Source organism: Siphateles boraxobius, unplaced genomic scaffold (genome assembly GCF_051911475.1).
Source record: "Siphateles boraxobius isolate OS27281-9 unplaced genomic scaffold, OSU_SipBor_1 8, whole genome shotgun sequence".
NCBI classification, from domain to species: domain Eukaryota; kingdom Metazoa; phylum Chordata; class Actinopteri; order Cypriniformes; family Leuciscidae; genus Siphateles; species Siphateles boraxobius.
In genome coordinates, this window is record NW_027509208.1 from 13982108 (window position 1) to 14001336 (window position 19229).

General features: G+C 38.8%; 1 protein-coding gene and 1 long non-coding RNA gene across 2 annotated transcripts in view; both read left to right on the top strand.

Moving 5' to 3' along the window:
• Positions 1 to 6000: 6000 nt before the first annotated feature.
• Positions 6001 to 19229, top strand: part of xkr6b (XK, Kell blood group complex subunit-related family, member 6b) — an 83940-nt gene continuing 70711 nt past the window's right edge. The window contains exon 1 of the mRNA XM_077219601.1: positions 6001 to 6893. Coding sequence (XP_077075716.1) covers positions 6316 to 6893 — 578 coding nt within the window. The 5' untranslated portion in view covers positions 6001 to 6315. The remainder of the gene's footprint in view (positions 6894 to 19229) is intronic.
• On the top strand, positions 9105 to 10129 carry LOC143728770 (uncharacterized). The gene is made up of 2 exons (XR_013199891.1): positions 9105 to 9193; positions 9982 to 10129. It is a non-coding gene; the product is annotated as an uncharacterized LOC143728770 (long non-coding RNA).

Sequence of the window (19229 nt, forward strand, 5' to 3'; positions counted from 1 at the left end):
TTAAAAAATAATTCTCATTATCAGTCAGTTTCTCATAACTGCAACGGACAGTTTTTCTTTCTGTGATATCTTGGAACTGTATTATAAAATTGTACTGTACTATAATTTCACAAAGGTTTAATGGGGTTATTCTAAAGAATAAAATAAAATAAATAAAAAATGTTTCTGCACGACTTTACAGGATAAGTGGTTTGGAGAATGGATGGATTGAAAATTCTAATATCTTGGCTCCATTATTTTACTGCATTATAATATTTCAGAAATCTTTGACAGATTTACAGCATTTACTGTTGACTTACAGAATTTTTCAGTGAAGTTTGTGAGTGTGTGTGTGTGTGTGTGTGTGTGTGTGTGTGTGTGTGTGTGTGTGTGTGTGTGTGTGTGTGTGTGTGTCTGTGTGTGTGTGTGTGTGTGTGCGTGTGTGCGTGTGTGCGTGTGTGCATGTACACCTGTATGAATCTACAACAGCTCCTGCTGTAGTCATAGCAGAATCCTGCTGGGAGCAGAGTGGCCTCCTGTTGAGGAGGAAGACGAGTGTTTCTTGAGCACTGTGAGCGATTACAGTCACTGCATTATTTAGCTTGAGTTACATGTGTGCCACTAACCCTATACACTCCCCCCAAAATATGCAGCTCCATTTGCTCTCATTAAAAATGCATGCTGTTTGCGTGTGTGAAAAAAACCTACCCGGACTGAGAGCTGATATTTTTGCAAATGTAACTCGAGCGTTGTATATGGAGCCAGGCACACAAAAGCATACATTTTCATCTCATGTTATATCAAAACAAACCTCAACCCAAAGGTTTTAAAAATAACTGTGAATACCTTCTTATTGTCATATGGATTATGATATGGAATGATTGTCTGTTTGTTACCACTGCAAAATATAGCAGGACAAAAGTCTCAAATCCTGATTATACTGGTTCCACTATTGCTAAATTATAACATTTCAAGATATAGCATATCAATCCTTACATAGCTGCATGAAAACAGAAAGCTTAAAAAATGAATACCTGCTTTTGTCATTTGCCATATGATATGAAATAATTGTCTGTTATCATTGTGTGTGACACCAAAGGCCATAAAGGCCATGAAATGCAATGACAATCTAAAAGAGACGGTTTCTCTTTTCTTCAGACCACTTTGATATAGTGCCTTCTTACATTTAGTAGCTGAGCTATGCAGCTTATGTCATCATCAAACATTTCTGTGAAGTTCCATCGGCTCTAAAACCCAGAGGAGACACTGGCGCTGTGCTCTAATTCAGACCTGCAGCACTGTGCAAACTCAAAGTCACTGCATTTATGAATGATTTCCAAACATTTCCTTGAGTACAGGAATCATTTGTGCATTCTAGATGAGGCAGCAGTCTCTGAACATCTTTCTTTCAAGTATTCACATCAAATGACCATAGCAGACTTAAACCAAATGGGTTGGCACAGGAATGTCATTCTCTTACATGGATCGCTGTCATAAAAATAATGATTACTGTAATGCCGCCATGACAGTGCCTTTAAGGTGATGATACACTGGGCAACTTTTTGAACAATGTTGCTGGGCAATCTTGCCGAGCGATTGTTGCTTGGGCACTTTCCCATTGAAAATGGGATATATATATCTATCTGGATAATTTAGATCGGTCGTGGGCCCTGTGTCTCATCTGGTTGCCCGTTGACGGCAACATTGCCCAGCAACATTGCTCAAAAAATTGCCCTGTGTATCATCACCTTAAGCCTGTTGGCAACCAGTGTGAGATCATCTTATTACAGTTTTTCTCAGTTGCTTTGGTGTATTTCTCAGATTAGAAATGAAATTCTCAAAATTACTTGTTCAACCTCCACATCATCTAGTCACTTGTGCTTGTGCACATCATAAAAGCAGTTTCTCATTCTTTTGAACAAGTTGCGATTGCTTTGGTACATTCATGCAATTGATTATGTACAATTGTCTGCGGTTTGCTACATTATCAGTTGCTAAGGCCATGTTGCTCAAAATGTATAAAATTGTTCTCTGTGCAATAGTCTTACCCCTCAAAACATCTAGTCATTAGTTCATCGTATAAGTCATTAAATGCAAAATGGTTAATCTAGTTGTCATAAACTGTCAAGCATATTTTCTACACATTTCTATTAGACTTTTTGTAAATGTGCCATGAGTTGATGAATTGTGCAGGTGAATCTTGACTTTCACTAATGAAGAGAATGTAGATCAACCAATGAGAAACCAGTTCTCTGAAATAGCTCAAAGTTGCACCTCATGAACCTTCCATTAGCAAGCATATACCGTATACAGCGCTGCATGCGACAGCAAAGTTCTGCCTAAGGGGTCTTTCCTGTGTTTGCTGTCTAATGTTGTATTTGTGCCTTTGTGCCCCTATTTCCTTTTCTTTTCTATATCACAATAATATTGTAATGTGTTTTTTTTTGTGTGTGTGTGTCAGACCACTAAGTGTAACTGTGAATCCTATCCAGTCTCTTTCAATCAATAACTCACGTACAGTAGTGTGTAAATTTGTGCTTTTGAAATGGATATATCATACAGAAGAAGCGCAGCTTTGTAGCCTACATTTCGATACAGTAACTGTCACCCAAACTGTTGCCATAGTTTACATCAGGTAATACTAACAGAGTGCAGTGTTTTATTGACAACATGACTAAGCATTTTGACTATCTTGTTTGTGAACAAATGACACAAGGACTTTTCATTCTGATGGCACTGATATACTCATTGACAAATACTTACTTTTGAGAGATGAACTAAAGATTTTGAGTAAGTTACAGGCTTTTGCGGGTAATCCAATGTGTGGTGCTGTTTGTACGAATTGATTTGAGAATGCACATACTTCTTTGCAAATATTAAGGATGATTTGAGAAATGCACCAAAGCGACTGAGAAAAACTGTAAAGTAACCATGACACTGTCTTAATCCTGGTAATGCTTCCCTGCTGCTTCCACAGGTGTTGAGGATTTACAAAGGCTTGTGGGAGGGTGAGACGTAGTGGTGGCATCGGGCAACAGTACATTGGGCACTGCTTTGCTGGCAGACAAAGCACGATTCGTTTTGTAATCTGAGCTCAAGTGCTATGTGGTAAGGTTTATTTCTTAGGATAACAAAAATGCTTTGGCAAAGTTTTATTTCTCTATCGTTTGCTCCATCTCACTTGAGTTTGATTGATACCTGAAAGAAACCTGATGCAAGGCATTGAGAAATAGCCAATCTCAGCGTTCAGATCGACTGCTGATGTCATGGGTTTTCAAAGAATAAAAGGCTGAAGTTGGACTCAAAGGTTTTCAGCTGTTGGGGAATACAGTTTAACGAGACCAACGTGGAGAAAAGTCACAGTTGCGATAAATTGTATTTTCCATTCTCCAATATACTGAAAAGCATCTTAAACCAGAAAATAGACCAAAAGATGTAGGGTGGAACTTCATTCAGGAATTAATTAGATGGTTGAATGGTTGTGGTTTGATGAACTCTTCTTGCTTTTTTCAGCAGCGTTGGCAATAGTCAACATGACAAGTGTGACTAATTGAAAACAATTAATCAAATATATATCCTACTTGTAATTTAATCATAAATATTTGAATATGAATGCCTCGACTGACCAATCAGAAGTAGCCGAATAATACAACAGGATAGAATCCATTAAATCCAGAATAGACAGACAGACAGACAGATATAGACAGACAGATAGATAGATAGATAGATAGATAGATAGATAGATAGATAGATAGATAGATAGATAGATAGATAGATAGATAGATAGATAGATAGACAGACATAAATCCACACCTTCACAATAGTGTCACAATTTAGGAATAACGAAGAAGAGACACACACAGTCCCGACTGTTTCAGCATGCGCGCAATCTCATAAGGAAAGATTTCTTGTCACAACAATATTTCTCGCGCCTCATTTTACAGATGTATGTACTCTACCTTTAATAGCCTACTTCCATCCAGGGAGAGGCTGTTACGTTTACAAATGTTCTAAGCTTTTCTTTTTTTTCACCGAAAGGGGATGTTTGTCAGACAAACAGGACAGCAGTGGTGTGTGGTATAGGCCCTATCTGCCTGCAAACACTTCGCCCTCTGCGCTTCAACTTATAGGCCTAGGCTATTCGAAGTTAAATTCATTTAGTGAATGGGTTAAAATGTGTTATGATGACCAAACCTGAAAATGTAATCATGGGTCTTGTAATTTTCATTAAAAAAAATTAAGGTGATAATTAAAAATAGTGTGTATATTTTATTAATAAAATTGCAGTGTTGTAGGCAAGGCAAGTTTCTTTATATGGCACATTATATGGCAATTCAAAGTGCTTTACACAGAAATGAATTAAAATAATCACAAAATAAAAGCAAAAAAACTAAAACTGTTAAAAATTGAAACAGTTTAGACAATTAAAACAATTAAAGGAGATATTTGATACAGTTATAAAAGTTGTACAGAAAACATTGAGAACATTTTACTTATAAAACCAAGAAATAAGTTTTCCTATTTTTTTTTAAGGAAACATGTTTGAGGCTTCAATTGAGGAACTGGTTAAGCTGATAACATTAACTACCTATATATTTTAAGAGAATTCGTTCAACAATGCATTTTTATTTAGAGACACCATTGTTAGTTTCCAGCATCTGTTAATGTTTAATGTTCAGTTCTGTTTGAAATTTGAGACAGTTTCTGTTATGTTGAAGTTTTGATCGTTAGGCTACCATGTGCAGAGCCATGGCTTATGGTTAGGTTGTGAATAACTGCATGTAATATTATTATAAAGCATGTTGCTTTGTTCAATGAGCAATAACTTTGCTAATGCCAGTGCAGTAACAAGTTTGTTTCTACTCGTGCTTGCCTACAGTCTTTAAATTGTACAGCATAACTTATGCAAACAGGTCGTTTCCATGCAATCTAAATCTCACTCTTTTGAGAGTTAACTTAAAATAAAAAAGCACATTTCATTAAAATATTAAATTAATTGTGTCCTAGACTAAATAAATTATGAGATTTTACATGATATATTCAGGATTCCATAAAAAAATCAAGCCTTAAAAACTACTCAAAAATAATATTAGTAATATTGTTTACAAGCCTATTAAACAGCACATAACATTGTTTGCAATGTACAGGCGTAACAAATGCTTACAAATAAGCATGACGCTCATAGTCGGGAACAGGAACAATTGAACAAGTATTGTGATTATGACAAGCAAAATCATTGGAAAACCTCAGAGACAGATATCAAATATAGTTGATGCATGGACATTCACACGGTTAACATTTGAAACGTATAAAGAAGAATATTGTTTTTGGTGTAGTCTAACTTTTTTTGGCAGGGTCTGTGCGCTATTACGCGCTATTCTATTAGATGGAGAATAGCATTTCACACCAGGCAATGAAAATGTATCATAGCTACATAACACACTAGGCTACAGACCAAAAGGAAAGTCACACAAATGATCCATGCCCTTTATTTGATGATTTTTAAAAACAAATTTAATCATTCGGAAAGATTTTAAATTTAATTTATTCCATTAATAAATATAATCTTATATTATCATTGTATCTTATCGATTGCATTTAGTTGTAGCCTTATTATTCAACGCATAGTCCCGCTTTAAAAACATTTTTTATTTAAATATTTATTTCATTAGGCTATATTGCATCTTGATCATCTCGGAAGTCATGATGGCACAGAGGAGGAGGATGTGAATGGCAGCAAAGCCTCTGTGATTGTGTTTTTCCACCTGATGATGAGTTTTCCACATGAGCGTGGATCTCTTCTGATAGCCTTTTTGAAAGGGTTAAAGAACACAAGAGACGAGCTCACTACTGCATTACATCATTCAGCAACCCCCGGTCCTGGACTGTTGAATCGAGCACTAGGTGGCATCCTCGATGAGTAAGCATCCGCGTCTCTCTCTCTCTCTCTCTCTCTCTCTCTCTCTCTCTCTCTCTCTCTCTCTCTCTCTCTCTCTCTCTCTCTCTTCAGTCCAGACATCCAGTCAGTGGCGTCGGGTGTCTCAGGGAACAGTTCCTCGCTCGCTCGCTCCCTTTGCAGGGATGCTGCGAGCACAATGTGCAGGTGACAATAACCCGATTCCAGGAGTTCGTCTCTGACCTGTGCCGGTTCGAGGACTAGTTCAGCGCTGACTTCACCGTCCGGAGCGCCGCAGGAGAAGGATGCTCTGCCTCTCTGGCGTCACCGCCACCCCACAACTCCATGGCTACCTCATTAGGGGTACTCTGGAGAAACAGGTGTCGGGGAAGTGACGTCAAGAGCCTCGGAAACCGGAGGTGTGCGCTTTGGAGAGCAAGATGGCAGCGAAATCCGACGGTCGGGGGGTCGTCACCGGTTTCGCCCAGCTGCACAACCTGGACGAGACGGTGGGAAGCTGCGAGGACGACCCGCGGCAGAACAGCTCCTTCCACATCTGCCACTGCTGCAACACCTCGTCGTGCTACTGGGGCTGCCGGAGCGCCTGTCTGCATTACCTCCTGGGCAAGGGGAGAGACGTCAGGCGGCCACCTCACGAGGAGGAGCGCCTGTGGTTGGACTGCCTGTGGATCGTTCTCGCGCTGCTCGTCTTCTTCTGGGACGTGGGCACTGACTTATGGCTCGCGCTCGACTACTACGCCAAGCAGGACTACCTCTGGTGCGGACTCACACTGTTCTTCGTGCTGGTGCCGTCGGTGCTGGTCCAGATCCTGAGCTTCAGGTGGTTCGTGCAGGATTACACGGGGGGCGGCTTGGGCTCCGTGGAGGGTCTCAGCAGCATCCGAAGGGCCACGTCGGGCACGAGCGCAGGGGTGTACGGCAGGGCCAGATGCTGTCGCGTCTCAGTGTGGGTCTGGCAGACTCTCATACACATCCTTCAGATGGGACAAGTGTGGAGGTAAGCGTCCCGCGTTCACCTGGTATAACCCGTGCAGACATAGTGGATCACTCGTAGCATGTGGTTTTCTGTGAATGAATATTATGCTCAGGTAAAATATGTGGCATTAGTATGTGCGAAAGTGCAGTGCGTTACTGAGGTGAGTCTCGGTGCATCTGAGGATTCATTCTCCCTCACTGACTGCTCAACTCTCTCAGACCACTTGGCGAGACGGCCATCGGGTTTGTACAGGCTCCCTCAGGAACGACATCCCTCCTTCCTACGCTCGATACCATCGACACAATTTGCGTTCCTTGATCCTTAATAGTGCATCTCACTGAATCATCATCATAGGTGCAGTGCATTATAATGCCAGTCAGTAGCATACAGTGTATGTGTCTCGAGTGAGTCGAATAGTTCTGGCGCGTGCGGGGAATATCGCCCGTGACATATAGTACTTAATGTCTGATCCACTAGAAATGATGCGACAGTTTTCCCGCAGCAGACAGACGCAGTGGCCGCATTCACGCGTATGTGGAGGCGTTCAGTTTAGCCAGGCGATTTAGCTTGATTTCGATGCCATTAATTATTCATGTTTGCTTGTGTTCGTGCTTTCTGCTCTTTACGACATGATTATTGCAGATGAAGTTCTGTGATCAGTGTCTGACAATTGTCATGATGTCATCGCTTGAAAGGTGCTACAGCATCTCACGCGCGCTCTCTCCCTCTGCGTGTGTACAAAATAAATTCCTTCTCATCTTTCATATAGTCACGAAACGGCTGTTTAATGTATTTTTTAAGATACATGTAGATACAACGCTCATCTTATGAAACGCTATTTTTTTACAGTACAAGTCACAAAATACTTTTCTCCCGATTTTATTGTGGATTTATATTTTATGTATGTTTACATGTTTTATGCGACTATTCGCGTTACACTGGAATCTAGAACCGACCCCGTAGAATTCCGACTGCTCATGTTGATTTTTTGAGGTTGCTATGCAACCAGTTGTGCTAGTTTAAAGCGTTTTTTTTGCTCGCGCGTCCGTTCTATAGTTTATATAGGCCTACTTTATATATATATATATATATATATATATATATATATATATATATATATATATATATATATATATATGTGGTCGGATATGCAAAAAGCAGTATTTTAATAATGTCAGATGTTAGAATACTCGGTGTCGAACAACACCGGAGTGACTGACTTCATTTGCTGAGATTGTGAAGCATGGACCCAGAACTATCCCATAATGCCACAGGTGCAAGCATCATTTTCATAAAGTTGAAAAATATAAAAGGCAGAGAACAGTGAGCCATGTAGCTCTTTTTTGAAGCGCTATATGTGCTAAGTCAGTTTTCCCACAGATAGCAATAACTTTTAGCAGGGATGCACAGATATGAAAATTTTGACCGATAATTCTTTATAGCCTATTTAAAAGTCGATAACCGATATATTGGCCAATAAATCTAAATCCAAATTTTTATATCATTTGTGTGAGCCTGATTACAAAAACAAAAGACTCTCCATTAAAAGCCATGTCCCAAAGCACACATTTATAATGTTCTCATTATAATTTTATGTAGCTAGCCTATATGACAAACTTGCGCTGCACATGTTGCACTTATCTGCAACTTCCTTTTTTTGAAGTGATTCTATTTCAAGCAATTCAAAACAATTATGGTGAACAGTGCACATCTGAAGTGTCTCAGCTGAAGGAAGTAATCCATTATTTATCGGCTTTAATATATCGGCCACATTTTCTTATTGGGCCGATAACGATAACATTAAAAATGAACATATATCAGCCGATACTGATATTGTGGCCGATATATCGTGCATCCCTAACTTTTAGGCCAAATGTGGAAAATAGCTGTCACATCTGGCCTAGATATGCATGGCTAAGCACACACTGGCCAACTTTTCACCATATACGTTTTGCTGCTTAAGAATTGGATGGAGTTTTCTTTTGGATCACCATTTGTATTTAGGTATATGGCCCAGATGAGAGTACGCAACTGAGGATCATAAGTGGCTTGGCTATGTTAACTTATGGTTAACATAATGGTTTATACTTCGAAAAAACATGTAACCTGCTAAAGTCATGTACATTTTTAGGTTTATGGCAGTCCACACCTCAACCTATTCAACAACGCTATTGGTTGCTTTGCATCTTACATTGAAGTCCTATTGGTGGATTACAAATGTGACTTGCAGCTATTTAAATAAAGTTATTTCCGTTATTTCCTTTTCTGCTCTCTCTTCACATCAACAGCCTTTGCCCAAAACAATCTCTTATTAGCTTCAGGTAAGTCCTGTTTTTGGTGTTTTAAAATTTTTTTTTATTATTAATATTAAGTAGATATTATTAAGTATTATGTCTAAAAATAGTTACTAGAGTAGCCTTAGTTTTGAATGGTAAGAAAGCAATTTATCTAATGTTTTCTTCATTAAAAATGGCTGCACAGCAGCACTCATGCTACTGTATAGTTGCGTCCCAATTCATATAGCCTACTTATTTTATGACATTTTTACCACAAAAAATAACTTTCACTGTTGTTAGTTTAACTCAAAACATCCTTGTTCACATTACTTAAAAACTCATGTAACTACATGTACTTAATTTAACTGAGTTGTTTCTGCTAAAAATGAGTTTTGTCAGCTTTACTTTATAAGTGTTTATTCAGTCAGTTTAATATAGCAAATTAATGAAACAGTATTGTACACGTGGCCGCCTACGCTGAAGTAGTGTGCTCACACTAAAAAGTCCACATAGAAAAGTAAACTTTAAATACCCGGATGATGCACTTAATTAACGGAAAAGTAAGTGTGGACTGTTGGACACTATAAAATTCATGCACTACATGGATGAGTACATTGTGCATACTTAAAGTGCTGAGGGTATAGTGCGTCATTTGAGACACAACTTATGTCTTGGGTGGTAGAAACACAGAATGTGTGTAGTGTTGTTTTAAAATGATTAGTAATAGGCCTATGCTATGTGCTTCTTTTAAAATTCAAAATACTGTCTGATATATGATACAAATGATATGTTATACTAATGTAATTGTTTTTTTATCTTCCTTTTCCTGACAGATGGTGAGTGAGAAAGATTGGTGAGACACACTAAAAGAAGCAATTATTGTGAATTTATTCACACATTTGACACTTCAAACATTACTGCCAACATTAGCACACATGTTTAAGATGCTATATTTAATAAAAATAAAAATGTGTAAGTCAATTTTTGTGTTTAAGATTATTTGATTTACTGTGGGTTTTAAATAAATAAAAAAAGGTGTGGTAAATATGATTAAACAATGGCTTTTGGTCTGTCAGCCACATGTGGGCCTCGTAAGGGCCGTCAGCCCTTTACAGAACTCAACCATATAAGAATTACATGTCAGGTTCACAAATGGGCCACATTTGTTTTTATTATTTGTCTCACTGTGAGTGGAATTATGGCACGGTTTTGGTTTAGCTCTGGCTAAAACAAAGTGGACCAGATTTGGCTAGTAAACACTAATCTGGGCCATACCACAGCTTTTTATTTGGGTCAAAACTATGCCAAAGTAAGTTTGCTGACGGTTAAAGTGTACTTGTTTGGTTCATCATAGGTCAAAGTATGTAGTATGGAGGGTATTACACACCTGCATACCTCCTTCAATGATCAAGAATTTAGATCTTCATTAAATTCTGTACTAAAAGTATGAGAATTTGGAAACAGCTAAAGTAAGGAAATGTTTAACTATATGTCTTGCTAGCTACCTCGATGAAAGACTTGCTGTATCTTTTGGCTTTTCAAATATCTTTAGCCTATTTTAAAGATGTGACTCAAGCACTCATGGTAATACAAAGCAGTTACTGCTTCATTGTGCAATAAACGCAAAACCCAAATAAAGGCAGTCTGAGGTAGAATGCGCAACGGTGTCAACATCAAAGAAGTGTCTTTTTACTCCTTTTAAGTCTGTGAATAGGGTGTCCATATTTAGATTCATTTAGAGACATCTAAACCAAATAAGTAAGAAGATACTGCTTCTTGCTTCACTGTTCTTATGTTTGTCGATCGTGAACTGTGTTTTGTCTGTGGAATTGCATTGCATCTGTGTGCATTTTCAAAATTTCAATGCTCATATTTTTGCTTTCAAAATATTTCAAATATTATTACTTTTTACCAATAAACTTCTGAGGCCACACTGTCATCACCTTTTTACTTTTAACAAACTGAACCAATAATGTTCTCAGGTCACAGCAAACATTAGCAAGCAAAAACAATCTATAAAGTGGAATTACACAAATCTATCTTTGCAAAAGCCCCTGACTACTAAACAGATCCTTCTGCCAAAGACTTTAGAAAATGTGCATTTTAAGAAAGTGCATGAGAATTTTTTTCAATTGGATGTTTTTTTTATTCATGCTTGGCATGAGAGCCCGACAATGTCTTTGTTGGCTTGGGTAACTAGTCTGATGCAGCAGCTGAGCTGCCAAGACCTCAAGCCTTTCCAAGTCGTCTTGACTTGGGAGTCGGTCAGAGCAACCGTCTTGAGAGATAAATGGGAAATAATGCTAAATTAAGCAGCCCGGGGCACTGGTTGTATAATTTGTTAGCCCTTGGCATAAAAATTGCTGTATGTCTAGTTGGGGCAACTTTTTGAAAACGACTACGGCTCAGGATTCTGGCTCACATCCGGCCCACGAGTTGAACCAATTACAGTACAGATGTGTTTCAAACGCGGGAATAAAGTTAACAAGAAAAAAAAAACTGAAGAGAGGAACATTTAAATAAATACATGAGATTACATATTCATTATTTTTACTTAACCTGTTCATTATTATTTTACCTAATGATTTCTTCATTAATTAAATTAGGTTATTTTTAATTAGGCCTAATTCTGTAATGAAAATAAGGCTATTACTGTCGTCGTTTAAATGTTTATATTTCACCAACAAATTGTAGAAACATAATTCTGTTATTAAAAAGTTGATATAAAAAATAATGCCTTAAGTGTAATTTAAATGTTTATAAAACTCTGTATAATTTGAGTGTTGATTTTTAAATACATTTGATGTATTAATTTATTTTTAAATATTTTAACTTTCATTTTTATTTTTGGTGTCGGTTTTCAGCCGTGTGCATCCTGAATTTTCCTTTCGATGAATCAGTCCTATAAATGTATTTACGCAGGAATTACAATCACAGGAAAACATTTTTTTCTTTAGTACATTGAACAATGTGCGTTATGTGCATAAAAGCTTTATGAATGTCATTTAAAAATGTAATTTAATCTGCATATCAACTTGAAAAATAAAATAAATAAAAAAGTATAGAAGAAGAAATAGATATTGAAATGAATGCAGGCTACCACTTTTTTCCCCGTTTATGTTTTAGTGTGCCACCCTAGGACTTTTACTGTCCCCCTTTGGCCACCCCATTAAAAATTCATTGGAGGCACTGAATGTAATGAATGCGGAATGATTTTTAGCATGATACTGTATGAGTTAAGATGAACATATTGCTGGTTTGGTGTTGATGAAGGGGTAGTTCTTACTGATTTTGCTGTTGGAGTACCTAAGACAAAAATGGTTGGGAAGCACTGCTGTAATCCACGCCTTCCCTACTGTTTTAAGGCTCTTCCTCGGCCTCATTCCTTTTCAGTGCTGTCTGGGTAAAATCATTGCTTTGCTGCTCTGTCCTCCCCATCCACTAGTTAAAGTCATAATATGCACTTTCCTCTTCTCTCCCTCGCTGCCTGTTTTCCCTTTTACATAAATCTCCACTTGACCTCCATTCCTGTCGAGGAAACTGGAGCATCTGTCAGCCTTCCCATTATTAGAGAATTTCCCCCCATATGCCTGACTTTAGAGCATACTCCAGCCCCCCCTCCACACTCCATCACCTCTAGGAAACTCACTGTCCCCGTTCTCTCCTGTTTGCCCCCTCAGTATCACACTTCTCACAGGGGCTCAGCTATAGTGGCTGTTTGAGAGTGTATATAGTGTTTGTTTGAGAGCGAGTGTTTGGAATGGCAGTTTATATTGGGCGAAGTGCACTGACAATTTGTGTATGTATTATGTGTATATACTATGTATGTATGTGTATGTCATAAACTCAAAAATGTCAGGGTGGTACAACTGTAAAATACTTTGTATCTTGAATAATTTACATTTATTCAAAAATGGGTTGCACTTTATTTTACAGTACATACATTTTCAATGTACTTAAAGTGTACTTAACCACAAAAGTACTGAGTAGTGTAAAGCCTTGTTTATATTTTCGCCTGGCTCCACAGCGCGAGGCTCCGCTGCCTGCGCGCGCACCTCCCCAAACTGACGAGGCATTGATACCAAGGGGGTAATCCATCAGCTGGAAACTGAAGCCTCGTGGGAGCCGCCATTGTAGTAGAACTTCACCTGCTGTTAGCATTCCATTGACTCCCATTCATTTTGGCGTCACTTTGACAGCAAATAACTTTACATCTGAAGCATCCAAAGACCTAATTTGTCCATTATTTATTTCTAAAGAAACACGACAATGTATAAAAGGCTCCATTGCTTTGTATTTTCTGTTATGGACCCATAGAAGCCGTTTTTGTAAAAATAGGCTAACGATTGCGTCATAACCACGCGACTTTCTGTCGCACAATAGAGGCATTACCGTATAGACAGGTGGAGAAGCTCGCAGGCAATCTTCTACTGTCTATGAGGCAATCGGGGGGACATAGAGGCATAAAGTCAAGGGAGAAGCCCATAGATAGAGAGTCAATAAAAGCAACGGGACAAAATATTTCAACAACGTTTTTGAGGAATTAGGTGATTCTGATTTGTCTTGGCACAGCTACTAGAAGGCTTACAACTGTCAGACTGTCGTCACGCTCAGTTTGAGTCTGCGCAGTCGATCAGCCATCAGGCAGGAAGTGCAATAATTGGGCTTCAGTCTTCTCCATTGAAATCAATGGGGTCGCTGTGTCCATTTCTTTTACTGTCTATGATTTATACTTGTACGCGCTCGCTGCTGCACTATTCTTTGAAACGACAGGGGGTGACTCGAGAAGAAAGTTACACACGTGACAATGTTTATTTTAGTAGGCTACATCACAACCATTAGAACAAAATATATGGATATGAGAACATGTGTGTATACAACTAAATTAAAGATCTCTTAAATTTTTTCTAATTTCACTAAACATTTCATTAAGTTTCGTGAACATTTTTATTAAACATAGACCTTATGGACCTTTTTATGTTAATTAAAAAGGCTTATGATATTGTATGCTCATTTTGTAAATATAAGCAACTAATTAATACGTGCAAACTGGGTGCCAAGTCGTTCATCTTCGGATGCGGAGCTATGAGCACTGTTACAAAATCTACCATGCACACCGGCAGCAAAATTTTTTTTTGCAGGATGGTAGGGGAAGACTCATGAATATTCATTAGGGAAGTCATCCCTGATTAGTCTGATGACCTACTCCTAACCCCGCCCCTAAACCTACCCATCACTGGGGGTATGATGACCTACCCCTAACCCCGCCCCTAAACCTACCCATCACTGGGGGTATGATGACCTACCCCTAACCCCGCCCCTAAACCTACCCATCACTGGGGGTATGATGACCTACCCCTAACCGCGCCACTAAATCTACCCGTCACTGGGGTTAAGACCAATCAGGGATGACTTCCCTAATGAATATTCATGAGTCTTCCCCTACCATCCTGCAAACAATTTTTTGCACACCGGCAAGCGAAATGGGGCCTTGCGATCCCAACGCGCACGACCGCCCACACCGCGATGACATCACTTTTGCCGCGCACTTCTCGCTCATGCGGACGCGGCGAGTAGCCTATAAACCTAGCTTAAGGTAACTACATGGGTAAATTAAAGTTCTGGGGTAGGTTCAGGTTTAGTACCTAGTTATTACCCAGTTAGTGTCATTAATAAGTACAGTATGTATATGGGGAACAGGACTGTAAAATAAAGTGCTACCCAAAAAGGTTCCATTTCTATGATCTATGGTTAAACCACTTGACATTTTTAAAGTAGTTAAATTGTACTTAGCTTGTGTTTCACTAGATTTTAAAACTGTCAAGGGTTGCGTGTCTCAAATCCAATGATAACGCATGTCACGGAATGAACGATTATATAACTTTGTAAACACTAGGAATCAAAGAGCACTACACACATGAATTTAAGGTTAGCACAAGACAATGAACAGAGGAGAACAGAAAGCTTAAATACACTGGAGGAAGACAATCAATGAAACAGGGAACAGGTGAGAACTAATGAGAAACCATGACAACTAATGATTCAGTGTCCCAATGTGTAGGGAGCCAGGGTCCTTTCTGTCCCTACCATTACCCAAATCCTTTTAGGCCTACACAATATACTGATCATGACCTTGGAAACTAGTGAACAGATTGAGACGCACCCATGAACTCAGACAAATGGTCACAATGAAAACTATGACTAGAAACTAAACACGATAGAGAAGCTAAACATGAAAACGTTTTTTTTTTCCTCTTTTTTTTTTATCGTGGGCACTCACACTGTCGTTGTCCCACAAATACTAAAACAGATACAAATAACTTGGTCTCTAGAGCTTTTTAAGCACCTCTTAAGGTGCTACTTTATAGTTCAACTGCCTCCTCAAGAGTTTTATACGAGTAAACAGCCGTCCTTACAGTTTAGTAAGTACTGAAGACCCAGTGAGTGGGCTAATCAATGCGTTACACTGCTGACATGTCCTCAGATGTGCTTACAGTAAATACTACTCGCCTGTTATTCACAGCGACCTTGCAAGCATTGTAGAACTGTCTCAGTGAGAGTCTGGGCCTCCTCAAAGACCAGCCACACTCCATGAATTCATTTACACACATAAAGGGTTTCAACACAGGCTTGCCAGAATATACGATCATATCATAGAGATCTGCTGTGGAGTATGCATACATATGTGTGTAATATATGTTGTGTAAGCCAATATGATACATTGTCACAGCATGTGTGCTAAGGACATGGGGGGTGGAGAGATTGACATGATGCAGACATGCTGAAATCAGTCCAGCTGACAAAAGCCAAATGCACAATGTAATGTTATGACTAATTGGTGAGTGTTTTCGCTTGTTTGTGTGTTGGTGTGATGACCAAACTGGGTAATTCATGTGTGCTTCTATCATCTTGGCAGTAAACTGTAATGACTAATTTGTGAGTGTGTTTACAGATTGGACCACAGAGTGCTGTGAATAATCTCAATGTGTTTGATGAAACCAGCTGGGTTTACAAATACGATTATAACCTTATGTAGAATGGAGTAGCCTATTTATTTGTGTGTGTGTTTTTTTATGTACACTGTCCCTCATGTTTATTAGCCAGTGCTTTGTCTTGAAGAGACTGGTTTAATGGTATGGTTATGGGTGGGTTGTAAGGGCAGTAAACAGTAGGCTCAAAGCTCACGTTTGACTTGTGCGAAAAAAGAGTTAATGGGACATTTGCCGAATAAATTCTGACGTAGAGAACATTAAACCCACAGAAAAATCGGCAGTTTACGCCGATGGTGTTTTATTTACTGTTGGTTACTAGGTTACCAATACCACCATCATTTGATCGAACAACCTGATGGAAACGCACCTAATTTGCATTTGTTTTTTTATTTTGAACTTTGAAAAGATTTGCTTCACGTTTGGATGGAAACCCAGCTCTTGGTAGCTTGTCTCTCTTATCTTATCACTCAGTGTATGTGATGACAGACGAATGAGTCCCCTGAGGCCCGAGAGAGAGACAACCATCAGTTTGCGCACCCACCAGTCAGCCATTAACCATTAGACATCACACTATGACCCACAGCTGCCCTTTCTCACACACACACACACACACACACACACACACACACACACACACACACACACACACACACACACACACACACACACACACACACACACACACACACACACACACACACACACACACACACACACACACACACACACACACACACAGAGGTGTACATGTACAGGTATGTAGACAGATTGTACCACTTTTTGAGGAATCCGTAATCCAGGAATAAAACCTCACGGTTCCAACAGCAGAGAGATCATCAGAGATTATATTTCTTCAACACAGCCTTCATGCCCTTACATAAATTATTTGCCCCATGTCTGTAAGAATCAATGGAACATATGACATCCTCGTGGAGCTAAAAGAGATTCCCTCCATCTCTATCCTCAGTTAATAAACATAAATCTGCGTGTTTACTATTAGACTGTTAAAATTAGAACAAACAAAGCAAGATTTGAACTGTGAGCGGCTTACAGAATACTAAATCTTATAAAGGCGGCTTAGAGTGAGCAGTTTTACATGTTCTAGATGTCTAATGAGCATCTGGCATTGAATCATAAAGGAAAAATATTTAATATCTTTATAACAACCCTGTTATTTAGAGAATCATATCAATGACTGCTGGTCTTTCTTTATGCAAAGAACAAAGAAAAGACCTCACTCTCTTTGTGACCTGACTGATATGAGGATCTGTTTGTAAAATGCACTTGATGAAGTGTGTTAAAAATCTGATTTGTTTAGCCATGATGAAAGTGTGCTATTTATAAAGTTACGACAAAAGAATCTCTGATTATAATTCAGAGGATAAGAAGTTGGCTGCAGGCTGTCAGGATAAAGTGAGCATCTCTTTTGCTGTGGTGTTAATGCAGGCTTTGTAACAGGGTTCTGTTTAGGTCTGGAACTTAAATAGACATGGTGAAGAACTAAATAATGAACAGCTGTGATGATTAAATAAATATACATTGTGACTGTTCGGAAAAGGAGAACAAATGAACACAGGAAAACAGGTGACTAAACAGACTGATAGATAAATTATTGTTCATTTTGATTTCATGGTGACTTTAAGAGAAATGACTTCTGTGTGGCCTCATATGTTCAAAACACTTTCCTTCCCTCTGCAATGGGGAGCACGACAAACCCTTTTTCGATAGCGCATTAAGTCTGGACGGATCGCCTCAGAAGCAATGCCCCAATGCTAAAACTGACCTAGTTTTAATGGAGAGCATTGCAGTGACTATTCAAGCTGATGGTGCTTAAATGTGATGCCCTACAACCATACTCACTGCTCTCCACTCATGTGTGCTAACTCATGCCAGGAGCGTCCACTTCCTCTCTTTCTTTTGCCCAGATCTCACTGGATCACACTTTATTTTTCGATTCATCTCTTTTGCGGCCTCTTTTTCTGTCTCTTTCTTACACTCTCTGAATGTGTTGACTGTTGAAGGCTTCCCCACTGTTTTTTTTTAAAGTTTTTTTATTTGAAGTCGAATGTAATCCCACGCATCCGCAGATGTTGAGACCATGCTGACTCTACAGCCAAGGCTGCTGGAGGAAAGACTTCCTCACATACCAATGTGTCAAGGTTTAGTTCCATGCTAAATCCTTAAATGCAATGTAAAGCTTTAAAGGGATAGTTCACCCAAAATGACAGTTCTGTTATCATTTACTTTATCTCATGCTGTTCCAAACCTGTGTGACATTTTATCTCCTGTGAAACAAAAAAGTAGAAGATTTGAAGAATGTCTGAGCTTCATTTACCTTAAAATGCATGTGGACGGGATTTTCATGCTTCAAAAAGGACAAAAAACAAACAAACATAAATGTACCGTTAAGTAATTCTCTTCATAAAATCTCATTTATACTTCACTTTTCACACAGTACAGATTAGAAACCACCCATGAGTACCAAGATTTTCATCAGAAGACTATACTTAACCTTAATGCTTGCTGCTATGACACCTCCTCCACTTGTCTTTCTTTCTTTCTCCTTTTTTCCTTTCCCGTCAGAGGAACATGCAGACCCTTACACATACAAACTCCCATCGCGTGCTTTATCCCTCACTGCCTTCACTTTCTCTCTCTCTCCCCCCTCCCTGTGCTTGTTTCTAGTGGGTGCTGTGAAGCGATGACAGTTGTATTAGCAGTCGATTGCGAGGTCACTCTCGCTCAGCTCCTCTGAGACACAACAGTACAGCAGAGGAGCAAAGCAGAAACAAGAGCAACAAATAGAAAGAATGAGATATCCAGTCACAGATAGCTGAATTTTCTCATTGCATTATTTTTCCTTTACTTGGTTATATGAGGGAATGTTACTTCTTGATGACCAATCCAAGTAAGATTTAGATAACTGCAGTGACATTTTTTTGTCCTAGTGAATAATTTATTCAAAAATAAATTGAAAATGCAATTCGCACATGCAATGACTTGAATATACTTATTCCAAATTAGTATTACATTTCAAATTATAAAATATATTTTGGTTATTTTTTGGAGTGTGTAAAGTCAAAAGTGTC